Source organism: Zalophus californianus, chromosome 9 (assembly GCF_009762305.2).
Source record: "Zalophus californianus isolate mZalCal1 chromosome 9, mZalCal1.pri.v2, whole genome shotgun sequence".
In the NCBI taxonomy this organism is placed as follows: domain Eukaryota; kingdom Metazoa; phylum Chordata; class Mammalia; order Carnivora; family Otariidae; genus Zalophus; species Zalophus californianus.
The window spans coordinates 51995331-52022743 of NC_045603.1; the positions used below are offsets into that span (position 1 = coordinate 51995331).

Here is a 27413-nt window from a genome sequence, read left to right on the forward strand (position 1 = left end):
GCCTTCAGAAAATTAGTCTAGTAAAATCTATCCACAATGTGGTGATTTGTCTATTTTGGTAGTCAAGCAAGTGATTGTAAATATCTTCTGGAATATCCAAGAACTGTCTTGCTTCACAGGACAGGGATTAGTAGTCTTCTCAAGAGATACAGGTAGAGAGGCCCTTGAGAACAAAGTATTCAATATTGAAGAGTTTTGTCCTTATCCTGAAGGCAGCAGGAATCTGGTGGATGGTCTTAAGCACTCATTTATTCATTCAACAAATACGTATTGACCAGTGACCCTGTGCTCCTCACTATTTTTAGAGATGGCACCAGCTGTGAGCAAAATGAGTTCCTGCTCAAATGGACCTTCCTTGTGTCTGCATGACAAGTCACGTCCCAGACACTGTGGTAATAGAAGCACAGCCAACTCCGTAGTTTCTGACAGGACTGTTCTTGTTTATTGCCTTAAAATTTACTCTGAGAAAGTTTTGATCCATAGTTGGTGTAATCCATCCCACAAGGATGTATGGGTGCCTATGTGCAAGGAACTATGTGCAAGATATGTAACAGCCTAAAAAAACAACATCTGAATGATTTGGGCCAATTTTCCAGTTTAAACTAAGAATATTATAGGCTTGAAATGTATCTTGTGATTAAAGTAAATGTTGATGAAAGGAATTTAAATAATCTTTGTAATAGATTTTGTGCTCTTTGCTCTGACATTGTAGCTGTTTAAGTTAGCAAAAAGAAAAAAAATGTTAGGTAACCGAAATGAAGTTGTCCAAAGAAAATCTCCTGAAAATTTTGGAATAAACCAATACCGCCAAGATGAATTATTCTAAACGGCAGAAAGGAAACTGCATTTAAAGAAAGTGAACAGAGGAGGGAGCTGCAGATAGAATTTTAACTATATGAATGCAACTGTTTTTGTATTTGCGATTTCTGATATATACTAACATAAATGATCACATTCATTAAAAATTGTATTACACATAAAAATGACATGTTTCTGTATCTGTGAATTGGTAGTGCTTGCTTGGGGAAAAGAATGTCACAGGGTCAATTCTAGATTCGTGATTAAAGATATTTACATTCAGAAATGTTTCTTTCATGAGGAAACCATGTTTCCAAGGTTACTCCAATCTGGGGGGCAAACTGAATAATAATAACACTTTAAAGATTTTATTTATTTATTTGAGAGAGAGAGAATGAGAGATAGAGAGCACGAGAGGGAAGAGGGTCAGAGGGAGAAGCAGACTCCCTGCCGAGCAGGGAGCCCGATGCGGGACTCGATCCCGGGACTCCAGGATCATGACCTGAGCCGAAGGCAGTCGCTTAACCGACTGAGCCACCCAGGCGCCCAATAATAACACTTTAAAAAGAAGAAAGATTTCTCTGGCTTTGCCACCATTCAGTGTGCATGGACGCATATTTCTGAGAAGTGGCTTACATGTGATACACTATATTTATCTGCCTCCTCTTTCACTGGTTTGCTGCTGATGCTTTCTGTATGCAGCAGCTAGGCAAGGCCCAGGGCTATCCCTACTGGTTCTGGGAGATGTCTACCCTGATACTGCCTATTGCTATCGGTGGTACTAATCTCTGTGCTAAGGGGCCTTTTGTCACGGCCAATACCGCTGGCATGATATCCACTGACTCTCCAAAATATTGTCACCAATGCCATTTTTTCCATAGCTCCTTTATCCTCTACTCATTTTTCATCCTAAGTAGATCTCTTAAGCCTCAGAATATGCTCAGTCGTGCTTAAAACCCAGAATAAAGGCAGTTTAGAATCAAGCTTGAATCTCAGGAACTTTTAGGATAATTGTATTGTTATTCTTTGCAAAAGTCAGAGATAGAGGAGGGAGACCCGTATTGGTGAGTATATCTGAGACAATGTCTAGTCTGAACTTGCTCATGGAAGTAAGGATATAAATGTTTCCAGTAATTATTCCTCAAATAACCCATTATCTATAATTTTTCTCATCATTCAAATACATGAACAGAGCTGGGCTATGTGTTTTCTTGTCTTAGACCAATTCTAGTCTATGTATATGAACAAGTTTAATTTGGTAATACTTACCTCTAGAGGTAACTTATGCTCTTTGGAATGTATATAAAATTCTTTCTTTCTTTCTTTCTTTCTTTCTTTCTTTCTTTCTTTCTTTCTTTCTTTCTTTCTTTCTTTCTTTCTTTCTTTTTATTTCTTCCTTCCTTCCTACCTTCCTTCCTTCCTTCCTTCCTTCCTTCCTCCTTCCTTTCTTTCTCTTCTTTCTTTCTTTCTTTCTTTCTTTCTTTCTTTCTTTCTTTCTTTCTTTCTTTCTTTCTTTATTTCTTTCTTTATTTCACTTCCTACTTACTTACTTCTTCTTTCTTATTTCTTTCTCTTTTATAAAACAATTGTCCACATGTCTCTCACATTTCTGCATGTCTTGTGAGCAAAGGCATTGGCCATCTTTGTTCTGGGCTTTATTTCAAGCAAACAGACTTGGAAGATGGAGATAGAGTCTTCTCCTGGAACAAAAGCAGGGTTGCTCACTGTCCAGTATCAGAAAGACAATGATTTAACTTGGGGCAAAGAGTTCAGGCAGACTTACCACCCATTATAAAAGCTTTCTATGCTTGACGAAAACACGCTGCATGTGCAGCATCCACTTGCAACCCCTACCCCCATACATGCACATATATTTTGATTATGCTAGTAGATTGTAGGTTGTATGCATTTGTCAAACCTCATCAACATTTAAAATAAATGCATTTAATTGCATAGAAATTGTACCTGAATAAAACTGATTTGAAAAAATGTAGCATCCAGAACAGAAAAGAACTGAGCCTAGTGCATTAGTTGATAACTCATTAGCATGAAGTAGAACTGGGCTGTTCTCTACTTTGTTATATGCTCTACTGAGTTTCCATGAATTGTATTGACAAAGTATGCAAAAATCTGTATTGGGCAACCACAATGTGCAGAGTACTGTGCTATGAGTGATATAAACAGTAGATAGCAACGGTGTCTGCCTTTCAACATATCCTCAAATTACCAAAACAGAAACAGTACGAGTAGGTCATATGGAAATAGAATAGACAATAGGCACTATATTTTCTGTCTCACCTATGAAGTTACAAGCTCTGAATTATCAGCAGCAGGTTATTGGGAAATACAAATTACTTTTTAAAAAATATTTTATTTTTAAGTAACCTCTACACCCATCATAGGGCTCGAAATCACAATCCTGAGATGAAGAGTTGCAATGCTCTACCAACTGAGCCAGCCAGGCGCCCCAATACAAACTACTTTTTAAGAGATTGATTATAATAGTTCAACCAAAGAAAAATACTTGCATGTAAATAGTTTGAAATTAGAGCAAGTAACAGAAAATGTAAGCTTGTAGGATGGTCTGGTTTATAAGGTTTTTGAGCCATGATCCCTTTCAGGGAAAAAAATATCTGAGATTCTGTTACTGTGAATACTTTTAACTACATTCAACCAACATTATTCATATGATGCAGGCTTTGGGTCCATGAGTAATAGCTGACATTTCTTCTTGTAACCGAAACACATATTACATATGTTTTACTACGTTTTGTGCAATCACTCGTGTGCTGGAAAATAGACATTGTCACTGGAGCAAAGGGAACTTGCTGTGGATGTCGGAGGAGGAGCGATTCTCATCAGAATTCCCCACAGGAAGAAAATGAAGGGTAAAATCTGCAGGATTTCTTCTGCTGATATTGCCTTCTTAGGAAGAAATGTTGATAACCATCTAGTTTGCATTAGGATATATAGGAATCTTGAGATGATGAAAATTTTTACAATTAAATTTTATTTTGTTTCTTGAGGAGCAGATTTGTAAACTTATAATTCCCCTTTTGGTGGCAGTGAGGTGACTTGAATGAGGAACAAAATCGGTGATTTTTCTGAGGAAGAAATGAGAAATACTTCATAGAAGTTTTAACAAATTGAGATATAAATGACACATAACATTGTATTGGTTTTAGGTGTACAACATAATGGTTTGATATATGTATATATTGCAAAATGATTACCTGAATAAGTTAACATCCATCACCATGTGTAGTTATACATTCTTTTCCTGTGATGAGAATTTTTAGATCTACTCTCTTGGCAACTTCGTTATAACACAGTATTGTTAACTATAGTCACCATGCTGCACATTACAACTCTAGGCCTTATTTATCTAGAACTTTGTATCTTTTGACCACCTTCACCCATATTCCCCACCTCCTCCCCCCATCTCTGGCAACCACTAATCTGTTCTCTATATCAATGAGCTGCTGCTTCTTCTTTTTTCTTAGATTCCACATATAAGTGAGAGCATACAGTATTTGTCTTTTTCTGTCTGACTGATTTCACTTAGTGTAATGCCTTCAAGGCCCATCTATGTTGTTGCAAATGGCAGGATGTCCTTCTTTTGTATGGGAGAATAATATTCCACCATATTATTGTGCACTGTTGGTGGGACTATAAGTTGGAATATAGCCATTATAGAAAATAGTATAGAGGTTCATTGAACTACCATATGATCTAGAAATTTCACTTCTGGTATTTATCCAAAGGTAACAAAATCAGTAACTTAAAGAGATATCTGCACCCCCATGTTCATGGTAGCATTACTGACATTAGCCAAGACATGGAAACAAACTAAGCATCCATCAACAGATGATCGGATAAAGAAAAAAAGTATATATATATATACACATACATATATACATACACACACAGAGACACAAAAATTCACTTTATTCTGATTGTCACGCATAGTCACACACTGTCAAACACACATCATGCCTTATCCAGAATAATGACCTTGTAATAATAGTTTGCATATGACCAAACTACTTTCCACATTTTTTGATAAAAGACATTGGACAGGAGAGTATAAATACATTTATTGCTTGGCAGTGATTATAGGATTTAACAAATAAGTGTTATCTTTCAGGGATTTGAAGTGGACATTTGTGAATAAAGAGATTCTTTTTCCCCTTGGTCTTGGAATGCTGTAAGTAGTAGTTACTCTAGCTGAAAAGCTGAAAATATGTGTGATTGTGGTTGACAGAATTATGGCTCCTAAGAAGATTCATAGTCCCTAATGCCTGGGACTATGAATATATTACCTTACATGGTAAAAGGGAACTTTGCAGAATATAATTAAGGTTACTAATCATTTGATGTTAAAAAAGGGAGATTCTTGATTTTCTAGGTAGACCCAACATAAGTACATGAGCCCTTAATCCAGAGGAAGGCAGAAGAGGAAGTCAGAGATGCAAGAGAAGTCAGATTGATTTGAACTCTAGAAGGATTTGGAGCACTGTTGCTGGCTTTGAAGGAGGGAGCACAAATCAAAGACAGTCGGCACCCTCTAGAAGCTGAGAATGACATCTGGCTGGCAGCCAGTAAGGAGATGTGGACAATTGTGTCAGCAACCTGAAGGAGCCTGGACATGGATTCTCCTTCACAGTCTCCAGAAGAGTCCAGGCCAGCCAGCATCTTGATGAGACTTTAACTTAAGGATTCATCTGAGCCCCCTTGGAATTCTGACCTCCTAACTGTGAGATAATAAAAGGGTGTTGTTTTAACTCACTAAATTTGTGGTAATTTGTTACAGCAGCAGTAAGGAACAAATACACTGGCCATGTGTGGAGGTTGGAAAGATGGCCACTGGAGAAGTCATGACTAAGCTGCCTCATAAGAATGAGCTGGGTCTGGGACGCCTGGGTGGCTCAGTCGGTTAAGCGTCTGCCTTCGGCTCAGGTCATGATCCCAGGGTTCTGGGATCGAGTCCCACATCGGGCTCCTTGCTGAGCAAGGAGCCTGCTTCTCCCTCTGCCTACCTCTGTCTCTCTCTCTCTGATAAATAAATAAAATCTTAAAAAAAAAAAAAGAATGAGCTGGGTTTAAGAGAAGAGAGAGTTGAAGTACTCGGGGTTTTCTTTTGGCAGCGTGTCAGAAGATGGAGACAATTTTGAGGGTATAGCTCTGTGTAGTTACTCAAATTGCTTGCCACTTTGGCTCCTTGGACTCATGCTTAAACCCTAGTTTTCAGGGGTGCCTGGGTGGCTCAGTCGGTTAAGCAACTGCTTTTGGCTCAGGTCATGATCTTGGGGTCCTGGTATCAAGCCCCGTGTTGGGCTCCCTGCTCAGAGGTGTGCCCCTGCTTCTCCCTCTGCCCTTCCCCCTGCTTGTGCTCTCTCTCTCTCTCAAATAATAAATAAAATCTTAAAAAAAATTAAATCTTAATTTTCAATAAAGAAGTAGTTAAAAAAATGAGCTATTTCACAAAAATTTGCACAAGACCCTGAAGCTATCCATGCTACTTTTTTGTTTTGTTTTTTATTTTTATTTTTTAAAGATTTATTTATTTATCTTAGAGAGAGAGAGCAGGGGAGAGGGGCAGAAGGAGAAAGAGTCTTAAGCAGACACTGTGCTGAGCTCAGAACCTGACCCTCATGGGGCTTGATCTCATGACCCGGAGATCATGACCTGAGCCAAAACCAAGTCTGACCCATTGCGCCACCCAGGCACCCCTATTTTGTTTTGTTTTTATAGCACATGTATCAGCCTTTATTTAGCAAAACTGAGTGAAAAGTTACTTTCCTTACAGGAAGGTTTCTACTGACACATGCTGACACTCACAGTGTGCAGAGCGGCCTGGGCAATGAAAAAGCCAGAGAAGACTCAATGGAGAAACATGTTTCTAGACTTCCCATCAAATCCATGGTGATCACAGTAGCTTTAGAATTATAGTATTTAGGGCGCCTGGGTGGCTCAGTTGGTTAGGCGACTGCCTTCGGCTCAGGTCATGATCCTGGAGTCCCGGGATTGAGTCCCGCATCGGGCTCCCTGCTAGGCAGGGAGTCTGCTTCTCCCTCTGACCCTCTTCCCTCTCGTGCTCTCTATCTCTCATTCTCTCTCTCAAATAAATGGTTAAAATCATAAAAAAAAAAAATAAAAGAAACATTTAAAAAAAAGAATTATAGTATTTATATGTTGCTGACCTCTTTTTTTTTTTTTAAAGATTTATTTATTTTAGAGAGAGAGAGCATGGGGGGAAGGGCAAAGAGAGATGGAGAGAGAGAATCCAAGCAGACTCCCCGCTGAACATGGAGTCTGATGGGGGGCTGGATCTCATGACCCTGAGATCATGACCTGAGCCACAATCAAGTTGGACACTTAACAGACTGAGCCTCCCAGGCGCCCTATGTTGCTAACTTTTACTTAAGTTATATAATTTTCTCAGATAAACTAAAATTACTGAACAAGGTGGTATCAAAATCTATATCTCCAAACCTTAAAATATATGACCTGAGTGTAGATTGGGGTTCATGCCCTCACATTAAAAGGTATTGGAATCCAGCATTACTTAAAAATTTTAAATATTGAAGCAATTACATATTTTGGTCTAAAGGAGCTTCCTTTGATTCAAAATCTTGTACTCCCCAAGGGTAATATAACTTAGCTGAATGCTACTTATATGTTGAACTTGGGGCTATAGAAATTTCTTTTACCAGAGTAAGAGGCATTAAATAGATATCAAAAAGCCCCACAAAGTCCCGAGAAAAAGCTCTTCAAGTTACATTATGACTTCTATGAAAATCTGGAAATGATTCATGAAATCTTGGCTGGGTTGTGAGTTTATGTATGTAAACTTTCCTAATCCTTATTGTGTTGTTGTAGGTTGCTTCTGCCAAAAGTTGCAAAATAAAAATTGTTTATTTGGACTAAGGAGCTTTCTAAAAATGTAGTTTCAAGTAGGAGATTTGGGATTACCGGGGTGATTCCAGGGAAGAGGGGAACAGGGTAGAGATGCATAAGAAAAATGGGGACATGAAGAAAGCATGGGGTATCTGGGAAGCAGGGAGCAAGCACCCTGACTGCATTGCAAAGCGTGTGTTGAAAGAAATGGGTGCGTGCTCGCGTGCGTCCCCGTTTAGTCCGGTTGTGGTTCGGTCGTCCTAGGCGCGGAATTGCTGCCGAAAGGGCTGAGATTCCTTGTCTTAAGTCTTTAAAAAATACAACATAAAAATGGTTCGAAAAGACCTCTGGTCATCCTGGCCAAAGGAGCAGAGGAGATGGAGACAGTCATCCCCGTAGATGTCATGAGGCGAGCTGGAATTAAAGTCACCATTGCGGGTCTGGCTGGGAAAGACCCAGTACAGTGTAGCCGAGACGTCGTCATTTGTCCTGATGCCAGTCTGGAAGATGCAAAAAAAGAGGGACCTTATGACGTAGTGGTTCTGCCGGGAGGCAATCTGGGTGCGCAGAATTTATCTGAGTCTGCTGCTGTGAAGGAGATACTGAAAGAACAAGAAAAAAGGAAGAGCCTCATAGCTGCCATCTGTGCAGGTCCTACGGCTCTTTTGGCTCATGAAATAGGTTTTGGAAGCAAAGTTACAACACACCCACTTGCTAAAGACAAAATAATGAATGGAAGTCATTACAGCTACTCCGAGAACCGTGTGGAGAGAGACGGCCTGATCCTCACGAGCCGCGGGCCTGGAACCAGCTTTGAGTTCGCTCTCGCGATCGTCGAGGCACTGAACGGTAAGGACGTGACTGACCAAGTGAAGGCCCCGCTCGTTCTTAAAGATTAGAGCAGACATCTTTGATCAGAAGTAGAGAAACAGGCCGTTTGTAATCATTCTCACCACGTTCGCTTGAAGCAAAACGTGCGGTTCCCGTGCAGAGTTTCCCCGCCTGTGCCCGGGTCCCTACGGTCCTGAACCTTGATGGCAGAGCAAATGGCATTTAGCAAACTACCAATTGTTACTTTGTTTATCACTGGTTTCCCCTTGTTGGTATGTGTGAAACCAAATTCATGATCAGCCTCACTTGCATCTGTTAACTGTTGATAGAGCTACTGAGATAGACTAGCAGTGAACACATTTGACACAGCAAGGAGGAAAAGCGAAAAGGCAAAGATTTAAGAAGCTTGTGATTTTCTCTCATTTGAATAATGTGCTGTTAAAAATACCAATGAAGGGGCTCCTGGGTGGCTCAGTGGGTTAAGCACCTGCCTTCAGTTCAGGTCATGATCCCGGGGTCCTGGGATTGAGCCCCGCATCGGGCTCCCTGCTCAGCGGGAAGCCTGCTTCTCCCTCTCCCACTCCCCCTGCTTGTGTTCCCTCTCTCGCTATGTCTCTGTCTGTCAAATAAATAAATAAAATCTTTAAAAAAAATAAAAAAAAGAGAAAGAAATGAAAGCCATTACTGGGGCCAGTTAGATTGTTAGTTAGGGTTCAGTGCAGGAAACAGAAATCACCTTAGATAATCAAAGCAGTAAGGAATTTAATACAGGGAATTAAGTACTTCCAAAATTTTTAGAAGAGACAAAGAAAAGATAGTAGGCTGGGTCTCCAAGAACGTCTTTAGAATAGCAGAGAACTGACATACACGGGAGCTACCACCATGAGGCCAAATAAAGGCTGTGCCAAAGTCAAGATTGTCACCTCTAATGCTGTGTTTTTGCCTCTGGACACCTAGGAAACCAAAAAAATTGATACACATAGCTACGCATACCTTCTACCTTTAGGGATCCAGCTCAAGATGTTGCTGCCTCTGCCAAATTGCCTTCAAATAGCCAGGAATCCAAAACAGTCATTTCCAAGGTAGTATTTGCTAGCAGACTGACAAGAATTGACTGGATGATGACCTCTGATTGGTTTCTGTCCTTCGAATCTTGCCCATTGGCATAGCTTGCACACAAAGCCTTAGGTCTAAGGGAGTGAGAGTAATAATTTCAGCTTTCTGGCTTCTCCAACTACAAGACAAGTGGATAAGACTTCCACACATTTCTCAACTTCATGGAAGGCTGGGACCACAAAACTAAGGAATTTAATTCAATCTTAGAAAGAAAAATAGCTCACATATATTGAACGCTTACCATATTTCATGAATACTTCAAACCACTTTCATGTGTGGTATTTTGTTCAATTTTCTCAATAACCCTACGAGAAATTATCCCCTATTTACACAGGAGGAAACTGAGGCACAGAGAGGTTAAGTTACTTGACAAGGGTCACAGAACCAGTAGCTGGAATTCATGAGCGATGTTCTTTGATACCATGTTATATTGCTTCTTGAAGACAGAATCAAGGTAGGATACCTGGAGGTGTTAACGTCTCAGTTAAGTATTGAGCATGAATAGTAGTTTTCCAGGTGAGAGAGTTAGGGAAAAGCTTTTTAGGGAAAGCTTTGGAGATATGATGGAGCATGACTCATTCAGTAAATGGCTGGTGGTTTTGTTCAGCTGCTCTGTATGGCATGGGATAAAGTAGCAAAAGATGACATTACAAAGGCAAGTGTCGAATAGATCCTAATTGGCCTCTGAATTCTGCCAAGACATTTGAATTTTAAACTGATTGGATTTTCATTTTTGAAAGATTAATGTAATTACATCACGGAATATGAGTTAGATGGGGGCAACACAGTAGTTGTTAAGGAATTGATATTGTCTGGATGAGAAATGAAGAGAGGGCTGGAAGAGCAAGAGGATACAAAGAAAATGTAGGTAGTAGGATCACAGCTACATAGCGACCAATGGGAGGTAGAGGAAAGAGTGTGGGATCCTACCCAGATTTCTGGTGCCTATACCATTCGTTCAGTCATGGAGAGGAGGGGGAAGATGGGTTCCATTTTGGACATACTGAAATTGAAGTACCTGTGGAAGATGAATGGACATGGTTGGTAGACCCCTGACTCCAACCACTGAAAGTGAAGAGTAGAACCAGAAACATTCTGACTATAAATGCCTCTGCTCTGGATAGCCCAAGGAGGAAAACAAAACTCCAAGGAATCTGTGGCTTAAGGAGAGGTTATTGGGTTATTGTTGTTAGGCCTCACTCAGACACCTTTTCTCATTGTGGACAAAGAGAGGTATTCATCATTCCTCTGGAGAGCTATGAAGACAAAATACAGTCATTATTTTTTAGTTGATGAGGGATGTGTGCTTTACATTCTTGGGGAAACTTTCTCTTTACACTTTTGCTTGACTGAGAACTAACCTCTAGTAATGGACTTGTGGCAACCATCCTAAGACTGTCACTCATAGGGTTTTCTTAAAAGAAGGGAGTTTCTCCCCACCCACCTCCATTGCCATAAAATAGGATTAGGATGGTAAGTACCTAGTGTTTTGTTGACCACTGTAAGAACTAGAAAGACTTTGCATTTAACTTCTGGTAATAGAGAACTGATTATAGTGATGTAAACACATGAATATTTCTTCTTTCATATAAAAAAGTCCAGAAATTGATATTCTAGTGCTGGTGAGGCAGCTTCCTGAAGCCTTCAAGGACCTTACTTTCTTTGGCCATTTTCAACCCACATTAGCACATGGCTTTCTTCTATAAAATAGATTTATGGTCCAGATAGCCCTTGAATCTCTAGCCATTATATCCACATATCCAGGAAGCAGGAAAAAGAAACAGTAAAGGGGCCAAAAAGGGCCTATATAATAACCTCTGTTTACATGTCACTGGCCAAATTGGGTCACACACACAAACCAACCAGCTACAAAGAAGGCTAGGAAATGTAGTCTTTTAGTCAAGCCCATTACTATTCTGAATAAAACCAGAAAAAAGTGAGAATGCATATTGGGTAGATAACCAGCAGTCTCTGACACAGACTGATCCCAAGGATCAATGGTCCTTGCAGCTAGGTATGGATGAATCAGAGATTGAGAAAGACTAACAAAACAAGAAATGTGAATTTTGAACAAAAAATAAACAATAACTTTCTTATATTTGATAATTCCTTTGTAACTAAAAATTAGGTTATTAACCCAAGGGTCTCTGGACCCATGTCCACAAATGGGCTTTATGGGTTTTTTGAAACTCTTGGAAGTTTTTGGACATTTCTGTCTATAGCAAGTAATTTTCTAGGGAAAGAGTTCTTAAGGTTTCTCAGATTCTCAAAACCATCAGTCCGTGCTGAAAGGGTAGAACAGCTGTCCTGGAATATAAAATCCAAGCAACTGGAAAATTCCTTCATACTTGGATCCAAAAATATTTTCTCCTGTCCCATCTTCTCATGTCAATGATTCAGCACACAGAAAACAATGCATTTCGATTATGGAATATACATTCAGTTCTCTCTCAGTCTAAAATTCCCTCTGCCAATTTTCCATTTAGTGAATGCCTACTTAAGCCCTAGAAAACAGTCAAAATATCATCTCTCCTGGAAAACCTTCCTTAACTCCATACAAAGAATTGTCTTCTCTTCTGGGGTTTTATAGTAGTGATAATGCCTAAGATAACATTAAGGATAAGGCTGCCACCACTTAGAAAGCTGGATGGAGAAGGTATGGGATTAAATATGGAACAGATGTAAATCAAATGAGGTAATGATGCAGAATATGGTTTATCATTGGGGGCGTAGGACTCTGGCTACTAGGAGAAATGGGAATGAGTATGGCTTGCACGGCTGAAAACTGCCAGTCTGACAAATTTTTAATGCCATTTGGACATTCTCTTCCTTTTTTAAAGATTTTATTTATTTGAGAGAGAGAGAGTGCATGAGCTGGAGGGAAAGGGAGAGAGAATGTGAAGCAGACTCTGCACTGAGCACAGAGCCCAATGTGGGGCTTGATCCCACAACCTCGAGATCATGACCTGATCCTAAAACAAGAGTCGGCCACCCAACAAACTGAGTCACCCAGGCACTCCCATTCTCTTCTTTTTAAACTACTTTGTTGAGGTATAATTGACATACAAAGCGCTGTATAAATTTCATGTATACTGGGACTCTTTCTCTCTCCCTTCCTCCCTTTTTTTCTTTCTTTCTTCCAGTATACAGGGCATTCTTTTTTTTTAAGATTTTATTTATTTATTTGTCAGAGAGAGAGAGAGAGTGAGCGAGCGAGCACAAGCAGGGGGAGAGGCAGGCAGCGGGAGAGGGAGAAGCAGGCTCCTTGCAAGCAAGGAGCCCGATTTGGGACTCGATCCCAGGACCCTGGGATCCTGACTTGAGCCAAAGGCAGCCACTTAAATGACTGAGCCACCCAGGTGCCCCTATACAGGGCATTCTTGATCCAATCCATTCTACGAAGACCTTATATTTGAAATAATGAAAATAATATTCTCTTTTATGCATAAGCATGGTTCAAACCTATTTAATAAAACTGTAATTACATTCAAGATTCTCTTCTAAACACCACAAGAGAGACAAAGATCATAAAATATATAAAAGTACTTTTTAAAGACAGAGTGTGATGGAGAACTTTGAGCAAGTATGTAACTATAATACCAGAGATAATGTAATGAACATTAGGCGAAAGTCCAAATAAAGTAAAGTGGGATTGCAACAGGAAAAGACTTCATATTTCAGAGTAGGGATCATGAAATTTTTATGAAGGAAGTAATAAGTGAGATAGACTTTCAAGAATGAGCCAGATTTCCAGGGGTATAATGTTGTAGAAGATGATCCAGAGTAAGCATGAGTAGAAAGAGAAAATGTTTTTTTTAATTTTTTATTTTTATGTTAATCATCATACATTACATCATTAGTTTTTGATGTAGTGTTCCATGATTCATTGTTTGCGTATAACACCCAGTGCTCCACGCAGAACGTGCCCTCTTTAATACCCATCACCAGGCTAACCCATCCCCCAAACCCCTCCCCTCTAGAACCCTCAGTTTGTTTTTCAGAGTCCATCGTCTCTCATGGTTCGTCTCCCCCTCCGATTCCCCTCCTTGAAAACGGTTTTTTTTTTAAAGATTTTATTTATTTATCTGAGAGAGAGAGTGAGAGAGAGAGAGCACATTAGAGGGGGGAGGGTCAGAGGGAGAAGCAGACTCCCTGCTGAGTAGGGAGCCCGATGCGGGACTCGATCCAGGGACTCCAGGATCATGACCTGAGCCGAAGGCAGTTGCTTAACCAACTGAGCCACCCAGGCGCCCTGAAAATGGGTTTTTAAAACCAACCATGATCATCCAGCTTGGTTGAACTACAGAGAATGGGTGAAAGAAGAGTGAAGTCAAGTCTTGAAAACTTGACTGAGTCATATTTTGGAGGAACTTGAATAATAAGACTGAAGAGTTTGTGCCTAACCTGAGAAGTTACAATTTAAAAAAAAAAAGTAGCTGGCATTTGTCTTTCATTTTGGCTGCCTAGTACTTGGACCCTTTTCTCTTGGGGAATTCTCTTCCTTATGGGTCTTAGTAAAGGGCAAAGACTTAGAGCTCATATAAATGTTAAATATTTGCTTTTCCAGTCTCTCTTAAAGTGCAGGTGGTTATGTGACCCAGCCTCTACTGCTCAACATCAGACCTTGTCTTAGAAACTAGTGCCATAGAAAAGAAGGGTCAGGAGCTCTCTTTCATCTGGCAGGAGCAGTAGTAAGGCTGCAAGAAATGGTGTTGGTAGTGGGCAGAGTGCAAATGAGCTCCTGGTGCAGAAGCTGGAGTGGTGTGAAGGCAGCAGCTTGGGGTCGGGGTGGCAGCACTGTTTCCTTCTCAGACAGTGCTGTGGAGGTTGTGCATTGCTGTTGGCAGCTTTGCTTCAAGTCCTCTCAAAGTTTCAGTCATCTCACCAAAATTCTTTACAAACGTTTCATTACAGAAAATTTCAAACACACAAAAATAGAGATCAGATTCAGGTGTGATTTTTGGCAAGAATATTTTATAGGTGGTACTTCCAATCACAACAAATCAGGAGGCATAAAATGATCAATTGTTTCTCTTTTTTTTTGTTGTTAAGATCAATCAAGTGGGTTCGGGAGTTATCAACCTGGTCCATCCAGAGTAGGGTTCCCATCGGTCTTTTTCCTGGTAGCATTGTTAGCATTAGATGTTGGCGTGGCATGAATAGGAAACGAAGGTTATCCAAGGATGGATTTATGGGAACAACTTAGATCTGCTCATTACATTTTTATTTCTGAGCCAATTCCCTTTATCTCTTTGGCTTCAGAAGTCGTGGCCCTTCCTTTGTTGTAAATGACTCCTCCTTCAAATGTCAGAGTGAGCAAGCTGCCCTAGAAATTTGTAGTTAATGGGTCGCCTGGGTGGCTCAGTAGGTTAAGCATCAGACTCTTGGGTTTCGGCTCAGGTCATGATCTCAGGGTTGTGAGATCAAGCCCTTGGGATTGACGCTGAGTCTCCTTGAAATTCTTTCTTTTCTTTTTTTTTTTAATATTTTATTTATTTATTTGAGAGAGAGAGAGAGAACAAGCAAGGGGAAGAGGTATAAGCAGAGGGAGAAGCAGGCTCCCCACTGAGAGGGAGCCAGATGCAGGGCTGGATCTCAGGACCCTGGGATCAAGACCTGAGCCGAAGGCAGATGCTTAACCAACTGAGCCACCCAGGCATCCCTCTGCTTGAGATTCTTTCCCCCTCCTTCTTCCTCCCTCTCTACTCCTCCTCCTGCTCGTGGGTGAGCTATTTCTTTCTCTGAAATAAATAAGTGAAATCCTAAAAAAAAAAAAAAGAAATTTGTCGTTAACAATACTGTATTAAATACTTTAAGTTGCTATAATTAAAAATCTGTTTTTTTGTCTCTTTTTTTCTTTGTTCATTTTTGTTGTTCCTCTTGTTGATATGATATATCATGTTGATTGATTTGCAAATATTGAACCACCCTTGTGTCCCAGGAATAAATCCCACTTGATTGTGGTGAATGACTTTTTTTTTTAAGTTTTTATTTAAATTCCAGTTAGTTCACATACAGTGTAATATTAGTTTTAGGTTTACAATATAGTGATTCAACATTTCCATACAAGGCTTGGCGCTCATCACAACAAGTGCACTCCCTTTTTTTTTTAAAGTTTTTTTTTTTTAATTTTTAAAGGATTTTATTTATTTATTTGACAGAGAGAGAGACAACGAGAAAGGGAACACAAGCAGGGGGAGTGGGAGAGGGAGAAGCAGGCTTCCCGCGGAGCAGGGAGCCCGATGCGGGGCTCGATCCCAGGACCCTGGGATCATGACCTGAGCCGAAGGCAGAAGGCAGATGCTTAACGACTGAGCCACCCAGACGCCCCAACAAGTGCACTCCTTAATCCTCATCACCTATTTACCCATTCCCCCACCTTCCTCCCCTCTGATAACCATCTGTTTGTTCTCTATAGTTAAGACTTTATTTTTTGGTTTGCTTCTCTCTCTTTTTTTCCCCTTTGCTCATTTGTTTTGTTTCTTAAATTCTACATATGAGTGAAATCATATGATATTTGTCTTTGACTGACTTATTTCACTTAGCATAATACTCTTTAGCTTCATCCATATCATCGCAAAGGCAAGATTTCATTCTTTTTTATGGCTGAGTAATATTCTATTGTGTATGTATATGTGTGTGTGTGTATATATATATATTTATACCACATCTTTATCCATTCATCAGCTGATGGACACTTGGGCTGTTTCCATAATTTGGCTATTGTAGATAAGTGAATGACTTTTAAAATATATTGTTGGATTCAGTTCGCTAATATTTTGTTGAGGGTTTTTGCATCTATGTTTATCAGAGATATTGCCCTGTAGTTCTCTTCTTTTTGTAGTGTCTTTATCTGGTTTTCATATCAGGGTAATGCTGCCCTCATAGAATGAATTAGGAAGGTTTGCTGCCTCTTCTATTTTTTGGAATAGTTTGAGAAGAATAGGTATTAACTCTTCTTTCAATGTTTGGTAGAATTTAGTTTAGTTTGCTGGGAGTTTTTTGATTATGGATTCAATTTCATTGCTGATAATTGGTCTGCTCAAATTTTCTATTTATTTCTGTGTCAGTTTTAGGAGGTTAAATGTTTCTAGGAGTTTGTCCATTTCTTCTAGATTGTGCAATCTGTTGGCATATAATTTTTCATAATATGAAATAGGTCTTTTGGATTACTACACCAGATTTTATAGAAGAAATAACATAGTATAAGGACATACCCTTGTTGATTAGCTGCTCTGGGAGTACCAAAATACATGTAAGAAATTGCAAATTTGTTTACTCTATGTCTTGTGTCCTATATCAAGGAGAGATGGATAAAAATCTGTTCTTCTGGGGTTTTGTATGATCCCAGTTTTTTGAATGATAATCAACTTTAAAATACAAATATTTTCCTCATTAGTACAGTAATGCATGCTCATTAAATAAAGCTATCAGAACTTAAAAATTCTAAAAAGCAAAAAGAAGAAATAAGATTATTCATAACTGTATGACCTGGAGACAATAACTTTTTAATATTTTTGGTGAATTTCTGGTTCATTTTTCTAAGTACACTTTCCCCTATAGCTGAGACACTTCTGCATGTAACACACTTGGAACAGTGCTTGATATGTAATAGATGTTCAGTAATGGTTAATGACTGTTATTGCCATATACTATTTTAAATCATCTCTCAACTTTATTTGATTAAAAAAATATTTTCTCAAGTTATATATAATGCCGTACGAATGTATTTTAAACTATAGCTATCCATTCTGTGAATGTGATGTAATTTATTTAACCATTCCTTATTTTTTGATATTTAAATGATCTCCAAATTTTATTTTGTTATAAATAACATCATAGTGGCCTATATGTATAATCAAGCTTCCTAACCTAGAATCCTTGTAATGTTTAGCAACTAGGCTCTTATCCTATGTATAGGGCCCTCTGTCCTCAGGGCAATACTTTTCTTAAGAGAAAAATCACATATTTTGGTAGTTCAACCTTCTGGGCTGCAATCCAGTGGTAGGAATGCCTCAGTAAAATTTTCTGAGCAGCCAAAGATGATACCATTCAATCTAAGCACCAAAGCTGCTACTATATTCAGCTTCTGAGAGAGTGCACAGGTGCTTCCTCAGAGTCTATTCATTTTCCATTTGTGTGCAATTCAACCACTTTTCCAACGAATTTCCTAACTCTTAACAAGTAAGAAGTGGGAAATTAGGAGGCAATTTAAGGAAAGCTACCAGATGGAGGCAGACTGAGAACATCAAGTAGCTGTGATGAGTCGACAGTGCCAAAGGGGAAGGAAAGATTGTAAATTCCGATAAAAGAACACAGAAGCACAGGACCATATCATGTAAAATTAATGTAAAGAAATGTTCTTTCCTTGATCATGGTGTGTTAGTGAGTCATTAGAATCAGTAAATATTAGTTGATTTACTTAAATATTTGTGTCAACAGTAAGGTCAGGAATTCTATTTAAAGTTTTCTGAATCTCAAGAGTAAAGTGTTATGTTAATTTAATAACCCATTTTAAACAATGGCTTCTAGTTCTTCATAGTAGAAAAACAAAGCATTTATTAGCCTTTAGTGATTTGCATGAACACACAATTCTAGAGGAAAAAATAATCATTATATTCTATCTGGCAACCCCATAGTAATGCTATGGTTTCCCAGGAGATCAGGGGAGAAGTTGGTTCCAGTTGTCATTAGCTTGCTATGAAATCCTGGACAGGTCATCAAGGTCTTTTGACCATGGTCTTATTACAGTTTGAATAAGAGCATAACCCAAATGCTCTTACCAGCCTATGAGCACAAACAAGGCCACATAAATGCTCCAATTATGATGGCTCTTATCATCTCTTGCTCATCCAGGTTCCTAGTCTGCAACCCTGCAAAGTCTCTGTGGCCTATTATTTCTGATATCCCCAAGTGGTGAAGTGGGGAGACATCTCAGATGTTCTCTTCAACAAGTCTGTTCTAGTTTTCCATGATCTCTTCTTGCCAAGGTGCTTTAATACCATTTCTTTTGCCAGTGCCCTTCTCGAGAAGGATGATTTCCAGACCATCCATCGGTAATGTTGGGGTCCTCAGGGTACCCCAAACTGCACTTAAGCCCATGGTAGAGTGAGGATCAGGCATGGTCTTCCACAAGTGCTGTTCAACATTTCGTTAACACAACACCAAACCTGCTCTCCATACTCTCAGAGACTCATGAAGCCTTTCATTAAATTAGCTTCTTAAGAATCTACCCCCACAAAAGGATCAAATCCAGCTCTCCAGACCACTAACACTTGGCTGTTATTCCATCCTTCTTCACCATCTGTTGCTCACCTCTTCCTGGAACTTTCATTCTTCTTTCATACCCTCTCACACCCAAGACAAAAACCAAACTCTTATCTAGCAACCTGTGGACACACAGATGATTCAAAAAGAATTGATCATTGCAAACAGTCTCTGCTCAGTAAAGAGGTTATATATGTAGTCAACACTAATTTGTAAAGGAATGATTTCTATTAGTTATGTCGAGTTATTTCTGGGATATGTAAAAGAATAAAAGATTGCCATTATCTTTAAGTCCAATATGGGCCCCTCATGTCATATGTGTGTCATATGATATAGCACCCATCAATCCTATAACCTAAGTCATCCCAGACATTTATAACATTCACCATCAATGATTAAAATAGCCACCCATGATGCCACTTCATTTCCCCAAGGCTGTCAGAAGAGGTGGTACAAACAAGAGATTTTTCACATAGCCCTATGTGAATATAGATGTAAATTTTTATCTAGTCACTGTGAAATAACAAATTTTGAAAGGTTCAGGTCTTTTTAATTCACTCTGTAGAGCAGCCCTCTTTCTATTTAGCCCCACCACCAGTCCAATTAAATTCTGATTTCTAGTCTAGGCTCTGCTGAACCCTGCTACTAAAGCATTAGACCAAAGAATATTTAAGGTTCCATCTAGTTCTAAATTGCATGATAATATCCTCAAGGCATATAACATTGTGTTTTAGGTGGGACTGATAAACACAAATAAAATTAAAGAGAAAGAAAAGTAACAATGTTATCTATTAAATGAAGGAGCAAAGAGGAAGACATCAGGGAATAATTACTGGAATCATGGCTTCGGCTGGAATGTGGAGTGGGATTGGCTGGGAAGAGCTGGGGTAAGGGCAATCCTCAGGAGAGAGAACCCCAGTAGTGTCTTTCAGGGAGGAACTTTTTCTGCTCTGATTCTGTTGGGCCTTTCCTCATTTCTTTTGGCCCCCCTTTTTGCAGTTTGCTTTCATCAATTACTTTACACTTAATGCTATCTTGTCACAAATGAATTAGTGTTTAAACAAAGCAATTTATTGCTTGACCACAGAGCCAAATACAACTGGGCCTAATTGATTAACATGGATATTTGGTCTTTGCTTAATATTTCAAAAATTAAATTTTCAATCGGATTTACTATTCTCAGAAATTTTTGTAAGAAATAATTTAGTGCCTTAAACTCCTTGGAGTGTGAAGAAGCCCATTAAAATTGATTGAATGGTAATGTTTTCCCTAATGAGCCCTGTTTATATTCTTCTTCCATCATACTTGTTACTTATTAAATTAACTCTATTTCACTTGTCCCTTTCTGTTATGGAAAAACGGAGCTCACTTCCTGCTCTTTTGGAAGCAAAACATCTAAATTTGCTTATTGTAGCATAAGATTCACTCTAAAGTGAATTCCTTATCCTATAAGCCAAGATTTCTACCTCTATAATTACCAGAGATACTTTGTTAAACATCATTTTCACCTGTAGTAACCAAGTTTGGGTTAGAATATGTAGAACACTGAATGGAAAATTATATCAAGCTAACAAAACCCAGTCCCATTTCAATTTTGCATCAGATTTAGATTACTGCCTGTGCAGGTACATAAACCTTTGAATTATAGTCTCTTCATTTTCACCATCATTCCTGTTTTGTTCGTGGGAGTGGTGGAGAGTTAATGCCTTTTCAAAAGACTTAGTTTATTCTTTTAATCTTTGTTATGTTTTTGAAAACATAATTACTTAACTAGGTTAATTTTGTGCCCTGGGATCAAGTGATATATATTTTGATATTATCAATTATTGCTTGGTGACGAGAACCAACTATTTTAGGTACATGAAATGAGTTTAAATAGAATTTTGAATATGAACTTTACTTATTATAACCAAGTTGGTGTCACTCTCTTTGTGGAGCCTTCCCTACTAACCTAGAAATTCAGTTTCTCCTTTCTAATCCTGTACCTTGTATAGCCAATGTGGCACACAGCATACCATATGGTAGTTGTTGTCTGTGTTCATTACTGAACTGTAAACTTCTTGATGACAAGGAGCTGGGCCTCATTCATCCTCAGAGGCAGTCAGGTGAGGACTGAATAAGATACAAGCTGAGAAGGCAACCAGCTGGGTTCAAATCCAGATCCAACCACTGCTGTCTCTGTGGAATTAATCTTTCTCTACCTCAGTTTTCTCAGCTATAAAGTGGAGATGATAATAGCTTCTATGTCAGTGTAGGATTAAATGAATTCATACATGTAATTTGGATCAATTCAAGTTTTATGGACCTAAAGTTTTTTATTTTATTTTATTTTATTTTATTCTTAGAGACAGACACAGCGAGAGCAGGAATACAAGCGGGGGGGTGGGAGAGGGAGAAGCAGACCTCTAGCCGAGCAGGGAGCCCGATGCGGGGCTCGATCCCAGGACCCTGGGATCATGACCTCAGCTGAAGGCAGACGCTTAATGACTGAGCTACCCAGGCGCCCCTGGACCTAAAGTTTAAACAGTTTTGTGGCACTCCTTAAGTAGAGAAAAAAACTTAACGTGAAAATAAATATATTGAACATGGGAAAGAAATAACAAGTTACAAAATGTAAAAAAACTGAAGAATATTAAAAATATTCAATAGAGTCCGGAAAAATAACAAAGTATTTAAAGAAAATAAATGGCCTGACACATTCTATAATATTTTTTCCCTGCTTTTTTGGGTTATATGTTCCTTGATTGTTTTCTCATGTAAATGATTTTATATTATCTATTGAGATAATAGAAAGATTGTTTTCTTTTCTCTAGCATAGTTGATTGAAATTTGTTTTTTATTACTGATCATTCAATAATGTTTATTTCTGCTTCATAACTCACTGATAGTGTCATACACATTTTTAGGATTATTGTCAAATTTGGGAAAGTCTTTTTTTTTTTTTAAAGATTTTATTTATTTATTTGACAGGCAGAGACACAGCAAGAGAGGGAACACAAGCAGGGGGAGTGGGAGAGGGAGAAGCAGGCTTCCTGCGGAGCAGGGAGCCCGATGTGGGGCTCGATCCCAGGACCCTGGGATCATGACCTGAGCTGAAGGCAGACGCTGAATGACTGAGCCACCCAGGCGCCCACATTTGGGAAAGTCGTTATCAGGAAACAGTTTCTGGCCTACAACTTCATGTTACACTGCCTGGTGAATTTGCACAGTGGGCCTTAGCAATAGGCCAGCAACAGATTAGCATTACAAGGAGTGACAACAAAACCATACATATTCTTCTGAATCCAAACTAAATATATGCTTAATTTCCCCTTTAAAGTCCCATGGCTTCCTCCAATACATGAATATTTGCAAAATTGAAAAAAGTATTTGATCAGGTGAACACATTGCTAGAACCTCTCCTAGGGCCTTGAGAAGGGCCAGTGGAAGTGAGGGACTCTGAACTCAAGCTTCATTAGCTTCATAGCAAATCCACCTGTATTTATAATAAGAACTGTGGAACAAGAAGTGAATATTCCAGCACAGATGGCTTAGGACATGAGCAGGGGTACATCGAAGACCCAAACCACTAGATGCTTTTCTACTTAATCCTATTTAAAAGTTAATTCCTGGGCGCCTGGGTGGCTTAGTCAGTTGAGCGTCCAACTCTTGATTTCGGCTCGGTTTATGATCTCAGGGTTGTGAGATCGAGCTTTGTGCAGAGCCTGCTTAAGATTCTCTCCCTCTCCCTGTACCCCTACCCACCCGCACTCACACACACACTCTGTCTCTCTCAAAAAAAAGTTAAGTCCTCAGTGTGGAAGAAGTTAAGACTGATACCAGCCTTCCTTAAACCCCTTCGAAGCCCATATGACTAAACTTCGGTATCATTTCAACCTCTCTGCTGCTCCGTGGTATGTATGCCCCACCTTTCAGAAACACAAGGAAGAAGTGGGCTGAAAGATGTAGCAACATAACTTTTGAATTAACTTTCCCATAGGGATACTAGAGAGAATATGATAAAATTGCAAGAGCAAAAAAGTAATTCTGAAATATTGATCCTTGTCATTATAGAAAATGAAGTCATTTGCTTTATCCACTTTATCTGCTTAAATTATAAGGATCAAATAAATTTAGGTACAAAAGGTGAATATGCTTATCAGAAGCCTTCAGAAGAATGAATATCTATTAAATAGAAAATGATAAGTGGTTTGTGTCTGTGTTTAGATTTTTAAGGATTTGTTATTAATCCTTCACTAGTAAATAAAATCAGCAGAAAAATTACCGTTTATGAATTATGAAGAATATTCCAATAAATAACATGTTAAGATATGATCTGTCAAAAGAAAAGCTTTGTTGCTTTTTTTTTTGGAGTGATTTCCCTAAGACAGTTATTAATCTGATTTTTAAATGTCATGAATTTCTGATTTCCATTCTTAGAATGTGGTGAAAATAATAGGATACTAATTTACCCTCTTTCAAAATGCAATGTCAGGGGCACCTGGGTGGCTCAGTCGGTTAAGCAACTGCCTTTGGCTCAAGTCATGATCCCAGGGTCCTGGGATCGAGCCCTGAGTCAGGCTCCCTGGTCAGGCTCCTTGCTCATCGGGGGGTCTGCTTCTCCCTCTCCCTCTGCTCCTCCCCTTGCTTGTGCTCTCTTGTGCACGCTCTCTCAAATAAATAAATAAAATCTTAAAAAAAAATGCAAAGTCCAGCCTATAAATTTAGTTTTCTTTTAAGTCCATGAGTAAACTATAATGAAAGGTACTTCACCATTTAGGTGAAGATTATAGGTCTCCTCTGTCACCCATCCCTTCTACCAGGTAATATGTTACAACCAAATCACATACTGCCACACCAACAGATATTTATTATCAGACTGGTACAAAACAGTTCTGCAACCTGTTCCCTAGGTTAGATAAAAGTTTTAGCTCTCTATTCCTTCAGCTGTTTCAGAAGAACCACGCAGGAAAGTTTCACTCAAGGCAACCAGCAATGACAATATTTAGTGTCAGGATTTGGCTGTCCTAGTTTGAATGAGGTGACAGAAATCATCCAGTGTGAGGAATTCTGGGTTTATTTGTCATACTTTGGTGAACCCTAATTCCCAGATGAGGGTCAGTATTTCTCATACTTTCTTCATTTGTCAGAGTAGGAAGTGAATGAATAGAGCTTCATGAATTGCGTACATGAAGAAATTGGCCAGGTATGTAGGGATGTGTGATACATGTATACCTAATTTTACTATGTGTTGTTCAATCATATACATATTTACTTTCCCTTAGGAATATCATGGTTCATAGATGACATTATTAAAGTGTTTCAGAAGACATATATGACATCTTAGTCAGTTTTAGAATTATCTAGGAGAAAGGCTGTATTAAAAATGCTGAGTCCTCAAATACTCCGAGTTCCTGATTTTGTTTTTGTCATGTAATCTTCCTCTCGTCCTTGCGTAGCAGGGAAGTATTCTTTTTTTTTTTTTTAGATTTATTTATTTTAGAGAGAGAGAGAGAGAGAGAGAGAGCATATGCATTAGCAGAGGGGCCGAAGGAGAGAATCTTCAAGCAGACTCCCCACTGAGCACTGACCATGGAGCCGAGGTGGGGCTCGATCTCACAACCCATGAGATCAAAACCTGAGCTGAAATCAAGAGTCCCACACTTAGCTGACTGAGCCACCCACGTGCCCCAGCAGGAAAGTATTCTTAGTTAAATGTAAATAAACATTTTAATCCTCAAAGTATTTTGCTTTTCTTATACCATCCCATTAAACAACCTTATTTATTTTCATTAAAATTTAAGAATTAAAATTGACCAGAGAGAAGAATAAAAAAGAAGCTAAAAAATAATGAAAAAAATTAAGGCTTTGTGGGTGATACTTAAACTGACTTAGTGCTGTCATCATATCTATGAAAGCCTTTTATTAACATTTTACTTCAAGAAGATGTTTAAGCTATATAGTGATTCTTTTAGTAATGCATTGAATTTGATGAAAATCCACTAATATGGTGTTGGAGTAGTTAAAAATTAATCAGAGAGACAGATACACTTGAAATACTGAGGAATCCAGGGGCGCCTGGATGGCTCAATCGTTAGGGCGTCTGCCTTCGGCCAGGGTCATGATCCCAGGGTCCTGGGATTGAGCCCCACATTGGGCTCCCTGCTCCGCGGGAAGCCTGTTTCTCCCTCTCCCACTCCCCCTGCTTGTGTTAACCTCTCTTGCTGTGTCTCTCTCTGTCAAATAGATAAATAAAATCTTAAAAAAAAAAAGAAAGAAAAAGAAATACTGGGGAATCTGAATTAAATGAAAAATTTTCACTTTGGTGTATTTAAACATTTTTTAAATTAAGTTTTTTATTTTAATATTTAAACATTTTATGTGTGACTCTGAGTGTAATTAGAGCATGAACTGCATTTCATGAGCCATATCCATTTCTGTTGGATGTGGAGGCAGCTTCTAACAGAGCCTCTGATAATTCTGTCTCCTGGAACTCATGCCCTTGTGTAAGCCTCTTCCCTTGAGTGTGGACTAAACCCAGTGACTTGTTTCTAACAGAATACAGAAAGAGCGACAAGCTGTCACCTCTTGAGATTAGATTGCAAAAAGACTGATTTCCATCTTTCTCTCTTATTTTCTTGCTCTCGCTCTCATTGAGGACAGATGTTTCATTATGAGGTGCCCTATGGAGAGGCCCTATCGGGAGGGGAGAGACATGGAACTGAGGGCGGCCTCCAGGCAATAGCCCAGGAGGGACTGAATCCAGCCATTAGCCATGTGAGCTGAGAAGTAGACCCTTCCCCAGTGGAGCCTTTAGATGATAGCCAGCACCTTAACTGCAGCCTTGTGAAAGACTGAGTTTTAGGACCTGGCTAAGCTGCAACAAGATTCCCAACTTATGGAAACTGTTACTAAATATTTATTGATTTAAGCTGCTACATTTGGGGGGTAATTTGTTAAGTAGCAGTAGATAATGAATACAGTTGATAAAAATATGATGGAAAGGTGAAGATTATAAGGTTAATAAAACCACATGTAGGTAAATCAAGGCTGGGATAGTAAATGTAAATGAAAAAGCTTTTTCTTTAAACTGTTTTCATAGATCAAAAAAATTGTTTTCATAGATCAGTGATGCTATAAAAAGTATATGGTGACTACTGGGAGCATGACTAAGGAGTGTATAACTTGATGGTCCCGAATTCATGAGGATGTCCAGGTCAGTACATGAGCGAGTATACAAATTGCATTTAAATTGCCTATTTGTTTTGTAACTCTTTGGCTGTGATATTTTCCAGGCTGAGTCGTGAACTCTTAAATTCATCCATCTTTCATGTTTATAAAGATAAATTCTAAGAACAAATATGACTGGCCATCTGATTCAAATAAATTAAAAGAATAGTATTAGGTTCATCATCTTTCCTTGAAAGTAATACATGGAAGGACTGATATTTTACTTAAACATTAATCTATTGTTGCTTTTGACAATAACAACAAAGGATCTGAAGAGAATGACTAATATGTATGGAGGTTGTCTCATTTCAACAAATAATAGACAACTGATTTCAGGAATCCTATTTCATTCCCCAGAGGTCTAATACTTCTCATGGTGTAAATCTGATGGTTACTTTATGCCTCGTGCAGCTCCTGAGTATTTTTATGAGTGAACAACATTTATGTTAAATTCTATAGTAATACAACTCTGACTTACAGGATCCATTAAACTACCCAACCCTGTTCATACAATTTAAGCAATGACTGATGACCACATTCAGCTGTATGATCAGTATAACACAGTGATTGAAAAGTTTGTGCCATTAAAAAATACATTTTATTTTATTTTATTTGTTTTCTTTTCTCAAATGTATTCCCCTCTTCAATCTGGGCCACCACAAAGACACAGGAAGCACAGGCATTTTTTCTTTCTTTCCCATCCTACGGTAAATAATTGATTTTAGAAACTTGTAAGTAATAAGACAGTTAATATGATTAGTATCCCAGTCACTGTATTGTTGGCATCTAACTAGAATCTATGTAAAATTGAGAAGATGCTATTAGATATTAATTAATCATCTAGAAGAGACTTTTACTAATTAACCATGACAAGATATGGATATCATTCCATCAAGTTTTCTGGGAAAAGCCAGATCCTGACTTCATAAGATAACCCATGGAAGTATGGCTGGCAGGATCCAAAGACATCTGAACTGTCCTTCAGATCACTTTACTTTGGTGCAGCAGCGGCTTCCTGTGCTGTCTCTCTGGATCTGAACTGAAAGATCTCAAGTTAGCAGTTCACTTTTAGTTAACCAGGTGACTTTTGCCAATAGGAATCTTTTATTTCCACAGTGTGTTCGATCTTAGAGCTTCTACTGTCTTTCCATTAGAGGGAAGGGAAAATAAAGTAGCATATTCTTGGCAGCATGCAATTATTATGGTGTTTCTGAGCTCACTTCTCATCTACATGCGAGGGTAAAAGATAGCCCTCTCCCAGGAGATGTGCCTACTTTGTGCCCCCGCTGTTA

The 27413-nt window shown here is 38.8% G+C and overlaps 1 protein-coding gene across 1 annotated transcript; it reads left to right on the forward strand.

Moving 5' to 3' along the window:
* The first annotated feature begins 8049 nt into the window (after positions 1-8049).
* On the forward strand, positions 8050-26038 carry LOC113922510 (Parkinson disease protein 7 homolog). The gene is made up of 2 exons (XM_035729368.1): positions 8050-8547; positions 26016-26038. Exons 1-2 carry the CDS (start codon positions 8076-8078, stop codon positions 26021-26023), a joined length of 480 nt encoding a protein of 159 aa, XP_035585261.1. The 5' UTR covers positions 8050-8075; the 3' UTR covers positions 26024-26038.
* Positions 26039-27413: the final 1375 nt, after the last annotated feature.

Coding starts and splice junctions, on each gene's coding strand:
- LOC113922510 (XM_035729368.1), top strand. CDS start 8,076: ATGGAGACAGTCATCCCCGTAGATGTCATGAGGCGAGCTGGAATTAAA.